This window comes from Notothenia rossii (assembly GCF_949606895.1).
Source record: "Notothenia rossii genome assembly, chromosome: 7".
NCBI lineage: Eukaryota > Metazoa > Chordata > Actinopteri > Perciformes > Nototheniidae > Notothenia > Notothenia rossii.
The window spans coordinates 26,234,287-26,251,111 of NC_136905.1; the positions used below are offsets into that span (position 1 = coordinate 26,234,287).

General features: G+C 39.9%; 1 protein-coding gene across 1 annotated transcript in view; it reads right to left on the reverse strand.

The window, feature by feature from the left end:
- LOC307046356 (CUB and sushi domain-containing protein 3-like) overlaps positions 1 to 16,825 on the reverse strand; it is a 233,023-nt gene that overhangs the window by 148,935 nt on the left and 67,263 nt on the right. Inside the window, exons 18-23 of the mRNA XM_079692754.1 lie at positions 12,881 to 13,069; positions 9,096 to 9,212; positions 4,781 to 4,996; positions 3,514 to 3,702; positions 2,688 to 2,857; positions 524 to 680 (exon numbers count right to left, since the gene is read on the reverse strand). Of these exons, the coding sequence (XP_079548880.1) occupies positions 524 to 680; positions 2,688 to 2,857; positions 3,514 to 3,702; positions 4,781 to 4,996; positions 9,096 to 9,212; positions 12,881 to 13,069 (1,038 nt within the window). The remainder of the gene's footprint in view (positions 1 to 523; positions 681 to 2,687; positions 2,858 to 3,513; positions 3,703 to 4,780; positions 4,997 to 9,095; positions 9,213 to 12,880; positions 13,070 to 16,825) is intronic.

The following is a 16,825-nucleotide window of genomic DNA, read 5'->3' on the forward strand; positions in this document are numbered from 1 at the left end:
GCAAAATGCAGTGTAACCAAAACATTATCCCGTCACAGTAATAAATTAGAAACAGTTAGCAACAATACACAGTCAGCAAGCCAATTAGAGGGAGAAGCAAAACTCATCTATTACTGGCCCACTTATAGCAATGATCCAAATGTTCAAAACACATGCACACACAAACTCACTGGTTTCAAACAATCCAAACAATAATTCACCTGCTTTAACAAGGTACAGTTAGGCTGGCATGGACGCTAATTGCAGGAATAGAGCGCAAAGGAAAAGGGAGAAAATGGATTCACATAGAGTGAGGGAGAGGGAGGGGTGAAAAGAAAAGAAGCTAAATGTCCAGCAGGAATGGCATGGAAACACCGTGCTGTGTTTAATGGATACCCTGACAGTGAATGACAGTGAGGGTCAATTAAAACTTCCTTTAAAATTCTGCTCTTTGAGATGGCTGGCTCCTGAAGTAGAGCTAAATTCATTGACTTGGAAAAAGCTTTAGGACCCTCCTCTCCCAGGGAAAGGAGCAGTGACTTACTTTGGTATATGAGCTGGAACCCCGCTGCAGTTCCCTCCTGGTCAGAGTAGAACTCCAGCCACAGATAATTGGAGGTGGTGGTGAGGGACAGACCTTGCATCAGCGTGCCAGTGTACGAGCCAAGGAGTGCAGCGGCCCCGTCCTTACCATCATATGCCTGATCAGAGACAAAGAAGAAGAAGAACATGATGGAGAGCTCTGCTGCACACTGAGGATTAAATCCCCATAATTAAGTAGAATGATAATATTAGGAATTAATTATTCATACTTAGGAAAGAGAGACACAATTAAAAAGAAGCTATTAGTAGTGTATATCCTCTTTTATATGGCACATCTATTGCAAATCCAATAACCTAAATGAGATGTCAAAATTTAGATTGGAGGGATGTTTCTTCCCATTGATCTGATACTGTGCATCTGTACAGCTTACAAGGCAGATGGGATTCATGATTCACTAATTATTTTAACATGCGATTAACGCATGTGTATTTTTCCTCGGCCCGCCCCGTAGTTTCAGAACCTAAAGGCTTGATGTTGTTGTTGTTGTTGTTGTTGTTGTTGTTGTTGTTGTTGTTAGTTAGATGGTGGGAGATTCGGGCAAGATATATGGATACAAAAAAAGGTGTTTTAAACAGCAAGCCAAGCACACAGCTGATGCTGACAGCCTCGCTCCTGCCGCTCGCTTGCGGCAGACCACGCTTGAAAGTTTGCCGGGTAGACGCCTGGGAGACGCCTGGAAAACAACAGCGATAGCTAAATGGGTGGCTACAGCTTAACATTGTGGAGGACGAGGGGCTGCGTTAGATCATTCGGATCGCATCCAACGTGTCGACAGCACATCACAGCGCATTATTTTGACCCACAGTGGGAACTTCAGTCTCATGCTTTGACTGAAGATGAAGACAGAGGAGCGGCATTTCGCCGACAACTGTAAACAGGCTTGTCTGTTTGAGCAACTGGCTCAGTGCAAAGAAGTACACAGGGTTGGGAGAGAGTGTAAGAGAGAGAGAGAGGCTCCAGGTTGTTGTGTTGAGAATATTCAGTAGAATATTTGTCATTGTTCCAATGATAATAAACAAACATTTGTATAAAGCATATTTGTCCACTCATATGTTGATAAGAGTATTAAAAACTTGAAAAATATTCCTCTAAGGTACATTTAGAACAGATAAAAAATGTCCGATTAATCGCCATTAACTATGGACATCATGCGATTAATCACGATTAACTATTTTAATCGACTGACAGCCCTAAGAAAAAGAGAATGTATAAGGTTTGGAGGAATTACTGTTTCATGTGCGCTATTTATACCATCATATGATCTGAGAAGACCCCAATTATAAATCAAATATTTTGTTACAATTTGAAATCCAATGACAGTTTTTAAACAGTGCCTCCTCCAAGCAAAGAGTAACGTACTTACACGTTTTTTTGAATGCTTTCATGGATGTTTCTATGTAAATAATTGCATTTTTATCTTCCTTTCTTTTTCAAATACATGTTTAACAGAAAAAAAATAATTCTTTAACCACAGGCCTCGTTCAAATTGTTTTTTGAAGAAGCGAACCTATTCCACTTAGATTCCTAATCCTTTATGATTGACACCTGAGAAAAAACATGGCTCTGGGCTCTTCCTTTGAATTACTACTAGGGCCCTCTCTGCGTTTTTATTGTTTCTCTTCCCTCAAGTCAATTTGGCTCTAAGCATGTCTTTTCACATTTCAGATGTTCACAAAATTACTAAGAACAGCAGATTACTGTCTACACAAGTCTATTACTAGAAACACTGATAGTAGGCTACAATGCTGTTAATTGGAGCATTAGACAAGACATCTGCATCCCAAAAAGAGTGCATTCCAGCTGTGAAGTGGGAACTACATAGTCATTTGCGTCTCATTCGCAGTGCTTTCTAAGACTGTTAAAGTACCCTTGAGCGAAGACATGATCCCTTTCTTTCAAAAGGAATGCTGCTTTTGCAACTGTTTGGCCTTTGGAATTCTGCCAGGTTATTTCCATGAAATCCCTTACTTCACGTTTCCTGCATCACATGCTTCCACATTAATTAAGCAAAGACAAAATGGCGGTTCCTAAACCAAGCCCTTTGTTTATTTGTTGGTTATCTATTTTCTGTCTACAAAGAGGAATGACTGCATTGTGTCTTTACCTTGAGGATGTCACCTTGTGCGAGTTGAAAGGTGCTTGCAGTGATGTTGATACCTTTGCCTGTTTGAACATGAATGCTGTAGACACATTCGTGGCTGTTGTCATAGTTCATTGGATAGTTTGGCGACAAAAGAACTCCTTCGTTGTTGGAGACTGTCGATCCACACTCCGCTGCAAAAAAAACAAAAACAAAGACAACAATTATTCTTTTGTTTTTTTTCTTCTAAAATAAGATAATTTTTACATTAAAAATCATTACCAACAAAATATCAAATATCCATAAACCTATTGCTATTGGTTTGCTTCATGTAAAATTCACGCCACAGCAGCAGTCTTTTTCTAACACAGGGCTAAACTGGTGTGCTAGAGGTTGGTAATGTTAGGTCTTTCATCACAGGGTACAAGGCAACTCGTTTAAATGACACAATAACTCTGCTATAAAAACGACTAGATCTCTGGAGTCAGCTATTTAAATATGCAAGTAATGTATTTGAGGTTCTTGGTAGGGGAGTAGGGGGGGGGTGAGCAGTGCAGTGGTATTGTCCCTTAACTCCACTCCCTTAAACTGCCTTAGAGCACCCTTCAAAGGAAAAGAGATCTCCAAGGGTAGTTGAACCTAGCCGCTCACATCAGTATTAATAACAGGTCTGCATTTATAATTATGGTCTACTTAAGTAATTCTAATTCCACTGAGTTCTTGAATGTCTAAAAAAGGTTCAATTCTTCGCCAAACACATTTAATACATCGCACTGGCTAACTATGCACGTTCTGCTATAGACATACACAAACAGGAAAGGAAATGGAATAAAAGCAGCTGACCACGTACCCACACACCTTGGCAGAGGGGCACTCCACATGCGCCGGCCACCTCCCAAGCACACTATCTCCCGCGCCCCCTGTAGACGGTATCCTGTGTTGCAGTAGAACGGAAGCGAGTCACCAATGCCAAACCTGGAGCCCGTGTGCCATCCAAACTGTGGCGAACCCGGGTCCTTACAGGGTTCAAGATCGTACTCTGGAAGGAAAATAGCCACAAATATATTATAAATGCATAATTAGAATGATTTGTTAGTTAAACTTGTCAGTGATAATAATCCCCAAGGAAGCGAGCAATATCGTAGCTTGTGGGGATTAACGATCTTGCTCAAGGCCCCTTTATTTAGCAGTATGGCTTTTGATTTCAATAAAGCAAAACATTACCGGAGCGTCCTACCATAGGACGTGGCCTGTCAGCATTGGCACATTTCATCAAAGGTCAGAAAAGGTTAAAAAATGCATTTTAATCAGAAGATCTATACATTCTAATCACAGACCAGGGCTTGCACACACCGTCAAACTTCATGAATATTCATGGCTGCATAAGTGATGCTTTACTTCAGTGGACAGCAGGCAAACATTTAGCCAGAATGCTCATGAAACAGCCCCTCTCTCTTCCTTTTTCTACTTTACAGTATTTTCCTGCCTCTCTTTCTCTCTCTATCTCTCTCGACCCTCTCCATCAAACCCGCTCACTAAGCATCACCATCTGTCTCTTTTCTCCCTGGCTCAGCCTCCCATCTCCAGCTTTCTCTGTGTTTCTCCACTCCCTGGTCTCTGCATGGGGGGCCCATTATTTCTGTAACCCCCCCGCCCTGTCTCCTCAGTGTTCAGGATACTGACCCACATGGTAAGCTTTGATGATCATTCTCATCACGGTCAGACCGCCTCTACCTGCGTGACCCCGTTGTCTCTTAATTATCCCACTCTGATCGGCGCAGCCTGAAGGCATGGTCTACCTTAAGCCGGCTCCCATTCTGACCGACAAATCACTCCTCACAGGTTACTTTATGCGTGCTTTAGGGAGGCTTAGCACTTTTGAACTTATCATTGAACGGGCTGTCTTTCTATTTCTGTCCGTCACAAAGTCTTTCACTTCTGCTTTCCACTCCCTTGTACTTAACAACTCCTCCCACCACATATTCAGCATCCTTACTCCTCCACACAATTCATCTCACTTTCTCTTTTAAAGCTTTCCCTACCCTTTTTGTCTTCCCTCCTACCAATACTCCCCCTTCCCTGCCATCTACAGACAGAATCCTCATATGTCTTCATACCGGAGAAGGAGATGTTGAATCCCTGCAGCGATATTGAAAAGTCAGATATGAAGCGTAGCTGGGCCTTGAAGTTTCCATACAGGCCAGCATTAACCGGTGAAGGCCTCTCTGAGCCTGTGAGGCGAGCCAGTGGCTGGGCGAAGCTGCCATTTTCTGTTATCAGAAGGTAGTCATGGTGATCTTCCAGGTGGAAGGAGTAAAAAGTGAATTGGACACCTTGGAGGAGAAAATAAGAAAGCCAAGCGTTAGAGCTTTTCAGAAGAATCACTAATAAAAGGATGGAAAGGATTTGAATAGAATATTCAATGCATAAATTAGATGTTCTTGAATTGATGTCCATACTGACCCATAAGGTTGAGAAAATGGATGTACGGCACAGACAAACATTTGATATGATGACCTCAGAATAAAGATGACTACTATTCAATTAAAATGTTAGCTATAATAAACACTGTTATTATCATGATTAAAAATCAGCTGGAGTTGGATTTAGCTTGCTGGAACATTAATCTAAACAATGTGCATTTTTCATTAATTAAATAATAAATGCTTCTCCCTTACAGCAGCACTAGGGATAAGTATATAACAATTAATCCTAATGAAATTAGATAAGATAGAAAGGACAATGGGAAAACATAATATAATATGTTTGTCTGTGCCATAAACATAACATGTTTTCCCACAACACACAAAAATGTTAAAAAGCAATTAAATGCAAAAGGAATGGAAACTAAATTAAGTGAAAATGATTTTTTACTGATTATAACACTGAAGAGTATTGGCCTTTCCAACAGCACTAGTCTGTCATTTATCACAGCTTTGCATCTGCCCATCAAATACAACTTTTAAACATAGTTCTTCCTAACAGTACAGATGATCATGAGGAGAGCACATGATTGCTAATAGAACATCTGCTACTGCAGCAAAAAGAATAACCTAGAAAAATGTTTCTAAATGTAATATCAACAAATTTGTGTTTATCTTTTACTTGGAAAACAAGATCTGGGTTTGTACACCCTGCCTGTTTTGTCACACTGACTCAGATCCAATAGCATCTCCATTGCGACCATGACGGCCAGTTGGCTGCTTTTTCAGTGCATTAAGCACTTTTAAAGCCATCTGTTGAATCTGTTCAGATATGACTCTATAATGTCCTCCACAATGTTTGGCTCATTTCATAAAAAAAGACCCAAATGGCCATAAAATAAATAACAAAATGAAGTGATTGATTGTGCTCGGTAAAACGGTAATTAAATAACAGAAAGTTTAGCCAAATGATCAATTAATCAAGAGCCATCCCTACGAAGGGACATCCCAGTATTTTAATGCAGTAGGTACAGGATCGGGATATTGGCGATTATGAAGTGGAATAGTTATTTAGCCACTATCCCTAAAGATCAATGTGTGTTCCAGTCAGTAGCCACAGGATGAAATACACCAGAAAAATCAGTGCCCTGGTAAAAGATATATTATCCTGATGGGATCACTTGTGTTTTGGGGTTGTGCAGATTCAAATCTAAAGACATTAATATAATGAAAACCAAGAAAATGCCTATGTGGGATGACATTTTTTTATTTCAATTACTTTAGTATAGTTTTAGTCGATATGCCAGTGTAATCGTGCACGTTTTAAAACCAGTATGTTTTAAACACATTCCATGTTAAAATAATGGTCACTGGGAACTTTGATTGCAATCTTTAAATGGTGATTTTGGATACTTAATGGCTTTTTATTTGCTCAGTTAAACTCTGTACACTGTGAGATTTTGGCAACCATAAATCATATTTAATTAAATAAACTGAAGTCGCCCCTGGTTAAATGTCCAATAGATTTTTTTCATTACTTACCATTTCTAATTAAACACATGTTTGAGACTTTCCATTATGACATAACAAATGTGAAAAGTTATCATATAAAAAAACCATGGCAAGAATAAGAATTGATGAGAGGATTTGAACACAAATTGGAAAGCTTTGAGGCAGAAACTCAAAGTATATGTTGTTTTCCTAATGTCAAATGTGGATGGATTGCTGATGGGCCTTCAGCCATCAAAAGTAAATCTTAACAGGAAATAGAGTTGATGGTTGGCGACAAAAGATCGATTGGTAAGGTACAACTAGTGAACGAGGATATTCAACCGGCCTTCTGAAAGAGGATTAGAAGAAGTACAATGGTAAAATACACAGAAAATACAGCTAAGTGCAAGGACACTGAGATAAGCTCAGTTTGCTTTTCAAATGATAATGAATGAGAAGGTCTCAGAGAACTGGTAACTGTTCATTTAACTCACAGTGAGTACTGAGATAATGGAATTAAACTAATTAAATTAAATAGAGAACGGTATGTGAATTAAAATGAGATATCCGATTTCTCCAGTGAAATGCCAAATATTTTGATAGCTGTAAATTAGTTGGAAAATTGATGAAAAGCAATATTAGCATAACAGAGTAAAATGCTATCCTGCTGAAGAATGTCTGAACAGCATCCTGTAGGCCTATACCAGCAACAATTATTTGAGAATTGCTGATAAAGAACAACAACAAATCAAACTGAATTTTCTGATAGTTATAAAACTGTTTAAAAAAAGGATCACGCAGTGAAATCTTCAAGAGTGAACACCTCGGAGAGTAATGTTATCACTGGACACTTGCCAAAGATAAAAAAAGTCAAATCATTAAAATTATCTTTGAACAAGTCCTTTCTCGCCTTATAATAATAAATCCCTGTAATGTTCTTCTAATCTGTTGGGGGTTAGTCGTTTTTTTAATTTATAGGTTCATAATTTAGCCATTGTGAGGTCTTTTGAATGTCATTGTGTTTAGTAATAAAACCAATAAGAGTGCTAAGGTGTAGTGAGTCAATAAATCACACAGTATCAAATAAAAAAAAAGTTTTATAGTTTAAGAGTTACTTAACTGTACAGTAAAAAGGCTAAGGACCAAAAAATACATACAAATAAAGTGTTTTAGTGCAAATTATTTTCACTTATACGTTGAAGAATGTATTATTTGAATGTGAATAGTCATTTGGATTGTCTATGTTTTCTTTTTTAAAACCATACACCCAACCTCTATTGCACGTTTGTCCTGGGGCAGATCCCTCTGTTGCTATCCCTGAGGTTCCCCAATACATGTGGGGTTTCTCTGGGGAGTTTTGCCTAGTACGATGCAAGAGTCTAAGGACACAAGGTGACGTATGCTGTACACCAGTGGCGGCCGGCCCATAGGGGCGCCGCCCCCCCTCTTCCCACATGTTTGATTGTCATTAAAAATTATAAATTAATAAAAAAATATATTTCCCAAAAATATTTTTTTTTTATTTATTTTTTTTATTTTGAAAGAACAAGGTAAATATTATATAGTTGGTATCAGTAAAATGTATAATCTACAATAAAATCTCGTTTAAAATTGTTTTACGATGTCTAAAGTTACTGATAAGTCACATGTTTCCTGCCTGGCCGCAGCGTGTATCATTACCCTCTCTCGCCCGGGCGGTAGAAAAGAGCCCTCAGCCAGAGCAGCTGCAACCAACAAGCTGACTGTTGCTATCTGTAAACTATGCCGCCGAAACATAATTTCAGCCAATCAGCGTCGTCAGATCTGATGCTCAAAGGGCGCCCTTTCAGCGCCCTGGTGTGTCTGTTTAGACTCGTATCCAAGGTGACGCTACAGTAGGGGATGGCTGCGTCTGTAGGTGTAGACTCCGGTGCTAGTGGATCGCCGGAGCTGTAGATTAACATTTGCATGCTTATTGTAGTTGTAAGGGCAATGCCTGTGGCACCATGGAGCATATGTGTGGGCTGGACCTGTATTTTACAGGAAAGGAGTGATCAGAGGGTCGAGTTGTCGATTCTTGTTCAGTTTTCATCTTCCTCACCCTCTCAGACTTTGAGTTGCGCGCACTGCTAAAGAGACGCGCTACCACGAAAATCGGGAGGGTTGGCAAGTATGACACACACACACACACACACACACTCTCTCTCTCTCTCTCTCTCTCTCTCTCTCTCTCTCTCTCTCTCTCTCTCTCTCTCTCTCTCTCTCTCTCTCTCTCTCTCTCTCTCTCTCTCACACACACACACACACACACACACACACACACACACACACACACACACACAAGGTTCGTATTTAGTCTCCTTATTTTAAATGCCCTAGTATGGTTTTGTCACCATTTCCATAGCCCCACCAAAAATATTTTCCACCAGCCGCCACTGCTGTACACACAGTAAAGCCCCCCGAGATGAATGTGTAATTTGTGATTATTGGGCTGTATAAATAACATTTGATAGGATTTCAATTAATGTTGTTTTCCTACCTTTCCCATGGCTGACTTCTACAGTCCATGTACAGTTAAGGGAGTTGGGATACAGCTCCGGGAAGCCAGGTGATAAGATGATGCCTCCAGGCCCCCTGATATCCCCACCGCACGAGGCTGAATAAAAAAAGCAAGATAATGAGTGTTAACTGTTGCTGGAAAAAAAGACCAATAAATGATTCACAATGCATTCGAGTCATATCACATCCTGTCCTTCTATTTTTTACGAGTACCTGTAATTCTGCCAACACAATGTTTTTCCTCCCTCTCCCTCCAATACATTATTCATTAATTCAGCTATCCATCCATATTTCCTTCATTCCTATGGTATCTTAAATGGAAAGACATTTTAAGAAAACATGATAATCCATTATATTAACTTACAATTCACAAGAACTGCAAGCATACTGAGTGGATTAGAGCTTTATTTAGATTGTGACTTCAAAGTGATTTTGAATTTCTTCCAAATGGAAAAAATCAGCCCTATGGAGCCCCTAGAGCTTCATGGAGAGAACAAAAAAGTATCTTGTGCGCACGATATACTCTCTCGTTCGTATTTTGTGCGAAAGAGAAAGTATTTAGTTAGTTTCTCGTTCTCACGGGAAAGTTACCGGTGCGCCAAGTAGGAAGAGGAGCACAGAGGACCGTTTCATTGCAGACTGTTATGTTTATGTGGAGAAATGGCAGTGCATACATTATTTGAGATATATTCCAAACTCGGACTTCATTTCGGGACATTTTGGCCAGGGGTTTAGAGCTATTTGTTCAAGCACCGGATTGGCAAATCAGAAGAGTCTGTAAACCAGTCTGCTTTGATCTATGAATTCCTGTCCGTGACTCACAGTATCTGCTGCCCACAGCTGTTTTATAGAAGGAACCTCCTTCACTTTATGAAATCTCTGCGGCACCAGTGGCCTTTACTACGAAGCAGGATTTGCTATTTACTATTCATTCATGAAGTATGACGCTGCGCTGTCAGCACGCTTCTCCATGTTTGTGATTGGTCAAATGTTGCTAACCCCGTCCCTTACACGTGAACGCGCTCTCAGCCGGACAGAGAAACCCTGGTTGATATACTGAGTTGATAACCAGTTTCTTAGGGCCGCTTAGCGAGACCGCGTTTGTTAGGGTTAGTTAAGCCGTGTAAATCAAACATATCCAGGGTAACTCAGCATAATCTGGGAAGAGCAGCACCAGCTGCAAATAGCTGTGCCTTTTACTGTTTACTTCACTGTGTTTCCCTTCATTAGAACCGCTGAATAGAGATCGAGGCTGCTACGTTTAACCACACACACCCCTACACACATCGAACTACCAGAGTATTCCCCCTCGTTTTATGAAGGAGATGTCCGGTCACCGGGGCGCATGATGTGTGTGTGTGTTTGTGCTCAGCTCCGCTCTGTGTGTGTGTGTTGGGTGTGTTTGTGTGTGTCCGACACCACCGGCATTTGTTTTCAAATTACCACGAACAGTAATTTACACAAATCTGGTTCTCCATAGTTATATGTGTATTCCCAAGTGAAAGACATTTGTTTAATCTTAATCTCGATGTGCTATAGTCCTGCCGGAGTGCACCGGAACGAACGACACTATCATAAACAAATGCCCACACACACACACGCCCTGGCGACCGGACATACTGTATTCTTCATAAAACTAATAATATGGCGTAATAATCGGGCAGTTCGATGTGTTTTACCATAAGAAAGCATCTTGTGCGAACGAGAAAGTATCTCGTGCGAACGAGAAAGTATATCGTGGGCACAAATCAATAAAGCGTGGCCTCGTTTTATTTAAATTGAGGCCACGAATTACATCTGGTGCACACGAGTTAATAAAGCGTGGCCTCGTTTTATTTATTTTTCTCTCTATGAACCCTCCAGGGCTCCTTACAGCCCAGTGCTGCATCCAACTACTTTTCAGTCAGGCTGGGAGGATAATCCAGTTGCAACCCACCATGTAGAGTCATCACAGTTGAGGTGATATAGAGTCTTGTCTAATGCAGCAACACTCATTGTTACCCAAGTAATATGACTCTCATGCATTTTGACTCCTGACTTTACTGCCAGAAAGCTCCTTATCTTGTCAGATGAAGTTAATGAGATAAATCTCCACACTCATTGGCTGCTGAGGGCCGGAAGGTTAATGCGAGATCCGTTTGAAGGTTAACTGCTCTCATTGGATGTTGTTCAAACCTGCAGAGGATGCTGCTTTTTAAATATAGCATTAATTAAAATTGACACGCTTTGTTTTTATTTCGTCTGGAATATGTTTGTGTGTGTGTGTGTGTGTGTGTGTGTGTGTGTGTGTGTGTGTGTGTGTGTGTGTGTGTGTGTGTGTGTGTGTGTGTGTGTGTGTGACGTGTGTGTGTGTGTGTGTGTGCGTGTGTGTGTGTGTGTGTGTGTGTGTGTGTGTGTGTGTGTGTTTGTATATGTGTGTGTTTTGGCTTGAATGCACTAAGAGAGGTGTTACATCCACTGGGCCCAGATGCTTTCTTCGAAACAGCAATCATTGACAAATATTAGAAGAAGAATTGTTGTGCGTGCATATATTTTCAAAGTAATGATGTCAGATGATGTTTTGGAGGAGGACTGGGATGCCTGGGGCTCCACAGCTGCACACACCCAACCCCCACTTATCCACTCTCCTTCCACCCTCGGGCCCTTCAGCAAGCACAACACATCAAGGCCCGAATCCTTACCCACCAACAAAATTATATCAAATATTTTATTAATGAGCCAAAATTACATAAAGTCATTAAAAGTGGATGAGTACGTTTAGCAAATGATCTACTTTAGAGGCTCCATAAGCAGAGAGCCAAGGCATTTGGCACCTGTCTGGCACACACCTAGGCAAGAAAACGCTCCAAGATAAGAAACTATTTTCAACTGCAGGGCTAAAGCTGCATGGCACGGCATTGTATCATACTGTATGCTTCTCAGTGCCAATTATTGTATGTTTTTTATTCATCATATTCTTTCTACTGGGTGAACCGTAACTAAAACACATCAATTACGGTTTGTGCGCCCAAACAATAAATCGCCAGAATGTTTCTTACTGTAAGTGTGCTTCTAAACTGCAAAAAGAGCTGAACTGTACAACAAGACTATGTGAGACACATAAATCAGAAACATGCTGAATTCCACAAAGTTGAGCATAATCAGTTTACAGTATGACATGATTCATAAAACCCCAGGTAGGTTATTACAGTACACTAAGACTGAGTGTATTTGTCAAAAATTGACAAGCTTATGTTTGATTTGTCACCTTCTGTGGTCTACTCAGTCACTTAAGCTTTTGACATTCATATTTGCTAACAAGGCCGTGGTTTTTAATAATTGTCGTTATTTGGTTTGCAAATACAATTCAGCAATAGAGGAAAAATAAATGATTAATCATTTCAAAGTTGCCAGTTACTGTGTCAGACTATACATATGGTATATACAAATAGACTCTGAGTGTGTATTTTTCTCAAAATGATGCTGACTTTCTAAAGAACTGATTTGGTGATGTATAAGATTCAGTCAGCCCTTCAAGTCATAACAAATTCAATAATAAATGCTCATTTAGTGTGTTTCAACGAGAAGAAGGGGGATTATTGTATTTTATATTTGTGTGTTTGATGTCAAAATCTCACCAAATTCATTTTAAGAAGCATTCAAAACAAAAGATAAAAAAACAGATCTTAAAAATATAATTTACTCAAAACTAAATTGAGGCATCATGGATGAGACTGATGCTTTAGCTGGAATGCACCGCACACATTTTAGCGTTCCTGTATGTACCATCACAAGTAGGCAGAGGGTGGCTCCAGAAGTGGTTCTTCTCACAGACCAGGGGCTCGTCGTGGCTCAGCCTGTATCCCGGGTCACACTGGAAGGACACCGTGGAGCCGATGGACAGGTCATGGCTCAACCGTACACCGTTCACCGGAATACCAGGATCCATGCAGGAGTATGTGTCCAAAGTGACCACTACAGAAATTGGAATCAAACAGTATTGGTTTAGGTTTCGAGAGAATTATACATCTTCTCCTTGGTGAACTGTACATGTGTACTACGAACTATGAGTTATGGTGTAAGAAACAAAGTGTAAATTAGGGTGGAAGTAGAAATCATCCATCCATCTTGGGTATTCTACCCTTTTTTCTTAGAATTTCATCTCTGAAAGCATAGGATATGCAAGTATACAATTTAAGTTTATTTTAGAGAAGGACTTATATTTGCCATAAATAAACATAATTTGTTTGTAATTGATTGTTATGTTTGTTAATGTTGTTGACCTCAGGAAGTATAGCAAGTGCTCATGCTAGTGCTTATGGGGATCCTAATTTAGACACTGATGTCATTACATTGAATTTGAATAGTGGTATTTGATTACAAAGCAAGTATTCTTTGTTTACAAGCTTTTAGAGTCTAGTTAATGTGTCAGCCTAACCTCTTCAATAACTTCAGTCAGTTTGTTTTTCTGCTGCCTTTGACCTGCCAATGTATTACAGATGGGAAAAAGTTTGTAAATAAAATAAATGTGTACATCAATTAACAAATGGGCCTGTGACTGACAATAATTATCAAGCCAAATAGATTCATTATGTGGTGACATTATATACCAAGTTTAGCAACACTGTGTGTCGTGAGAATGACTAGGTTTTTTTATTCTGTCACACAGTATGTCAGATTATGTTCAACTATTATTACAGTACAGGGTGAGGTCCGCTCTTGCCTATGCAAACAAATAGAGAATGACAGTTAAGCTACAGAGGTCTATTGACGTCATACTGCATTTACGCAATATGAAATGGCATTTGTATTTTTGAAATCAGTTACATTTCTAGGCCACAATCATACAAAAGAAAATGCTGACAGAACCTTTGATGTTAATACAATCATCACAACAAAGGTACTGTAGGTCTTGGGTTGCATACATAATAGGAGAGCAAATTTTCCAAAGTAAGAGATTTACTTCTAGACTTTTTATTTATTCAAAAATAACCGTTCACTTCTGCTTACCCAAAAATAAGGAAAATATAATACATGACACAGAAAGAGACACATTTCAGACTACAGCAAAGGCGGTTTTATAACATGACACACAAGAAAATGGGGATATTTGTCAGTTTCTGTCTGAATAACCTTAATAGAGTTGTTGCTTCCTCTGGTGTTAAAGAAAACAAGGTTTAATTTCAACGCTATCTCTTTTGTGTCATAAGCAAGTCACCAAAAAAAGAATTTTAAAAGCAGATGTTCTATTATGGGTGATGAGGATGAGTACGGGGCAAGGTGAGAAAGAGGTGGGGTTATTACCTCAGGGAATCTGTACAAAAAAACAACCTCCTGTCGATGCATGTGTTGGACTGCCACCTCTAGTTTTCATTCAAATGTGTTTATGCATCGGGTTTTCTCCTGTTTGAACTGTAGTGCCAACTCCCTCTTAATCTTCAGCGATTGCAAGCTGCAAAGAGGTGTTCCTTGTTCCCCTGTCATTCCAGGACTACCATTTGGATATTTTCCAAGTAGGATTGCTGGTGAAGCACTATAAATATGCTGACTTTCAAAATTGACGGGCAACAGTTGTCTAAGCAGTTATCAGGTCATTGGATGGCTGGCTATTCTGAGGACACCGTTTTGGGCTTTTCAACAGATTTAGGACAGATGGAAAAGAAAAAGAAAGATGGCAAGGCATGCAGAAAAGGGCCACAGGTTGGATTTCATTCTAAACTTGGATTACCAGAATCTAAATATATATCTCTTACTTTGGCTGTAACCCAACAATGTGCATTAAATGTAAGCAGTAATATGTGGGAGTCATTGGAAGATGGCTATGGTGAGTGTGTTTATTAATCCATTCTTAGAAATTAATCATTGGAAACTAACATTTAGATTGCTACAGTTGCTTGAGCTACTTGAATCCAACTGTGGCCATACATATATTTGTATTATACTGTATATATTTGTTAAAGGTCCCATGTCATGCTTTTCCGGTTATTACCCGTCCCCTTGTGTGTTATGAAGGTTTTTATGCATGTAAACGGTCTGCGGTCAAAACCCTCAAAGTACACCCTGTAGCGAGTAAAAATCTAACACAGAAAATACCTTCCCAAAACGCCTCCTTGGAGATACGTCACTGTCCATTGATTCTTCCGGGTAACTCATGATGTCATGCGTTACCCGGAACCAAATGGACCAATCCGTGGAGCAGTTACGTTACGTCCGCGGAGCCGTTACGTTAAGCCCCCGCTGATTGGTCCAAATTGACCAATCCACGGATTTCCTCACACACACACTCAGTGCCGGCAGCTCTGCTGATCTCTCCTCCCTGGCTGCAGGCTGATTATAGACAGTTGGGATCGCGGCGAAATTCTCTCTGCAGACCCATTCTCACAGCGTTTATCAACCTTTTTCTTACTCAATATCAAGCCACACTTATTGTTTTTACTTCGGCTGTGACTTTGTGTGTGCTCAGGGTGAGTTTGGCTGTGTTTCGCTGTCGCTAAACAAGGAAACCACACCTCCACGGAGCTCAGCGCGATTCACAACGTCCCGACCAATCAGAGCACACTGTGCTCACAGGGAGGGTGGGGGCTGGAGCTATTGGAGCTACAACGAGCCGTTAAAGGCAGAGAGTGAAATTCAGTGAATACACGTAGTTTACAGAGATGCTGTATGAGAAACCAAGTGATTTTGGAAAATTGCACAATATAAATCTATTCTAGTAGACCTCAACAATGGAATTATGATCAGTGGAAATGGCCATGAAATGGGACCTTTAAAGGATGTCCTAATTCAGACCATATATTTATAGAACAACATGCTTTCTCTTTGTTCAATTTTGTAGGTGTCCTGGTACTAATACAATGTCTCGTGCTTCAGTTGTTTCAGGTGACTGACCCAGTCAAGGGACTTAGACATGTCAGCAAACATTACCCTGTTCATTGTGGGATGTCTTGCCTCAGTGACTGGAAGGCCAGCACGAAGTGCATTTAAAAAGGTGCAGCACCCAATGTAAAATGAATGTAAAATTGCACCCACTGCAGAATCCAAAAGCACTACATACCCACACTCTCAGCAAAACAAATGAACAGTAGTTCATATAGTATAACCCAGTTATACTATATGTTTATTATCATTATTAATTACGTGCATTAAACCCAGGCAGGGTTAAGGCCTCCTTAAGTTAGATAATGTATAAATCACTGCTGGTTTTGGCCTCTAGGGTGGAGGAATTTGTTGGAAAAAATGAGGCATTATATTTTAAATACTATGGTCAAAAGTGAATTAAGTGAAAGAAACAAATTGACCTATATATATTATTTGCAAATGTATGAGTATGTTTTTGTATATTAAACGCTTCAAGATATCCATTAAATACATAGGGAATGGGATTCAGTGTTTTTGTGCCTCCGTTTATTCACAACAGCCCTACTCTGTAAGACCAATTTTACAAATGAACTAGGCTGGGTTTCCCCAAAGCAATGCAGCAATACGATATGTGCTAAATTGCAATTGAAGAAGCTAATATGATCTTACTGTTATTGCTTTTCAATAGCCTCATCAACCAAGGAGAAATGCACTTGAGAGTGGAACATAATAAGACAAAAGGCACTTATGGTCTGCTTTCAGTCAATAATACAGACATAATAACAAACTCTGTCTTATGAATCACATCTGAGTGACAAGGGTAATGGGGCTAGTGCATACAATCGCAAACATACATCACAATACGTCTAGAGT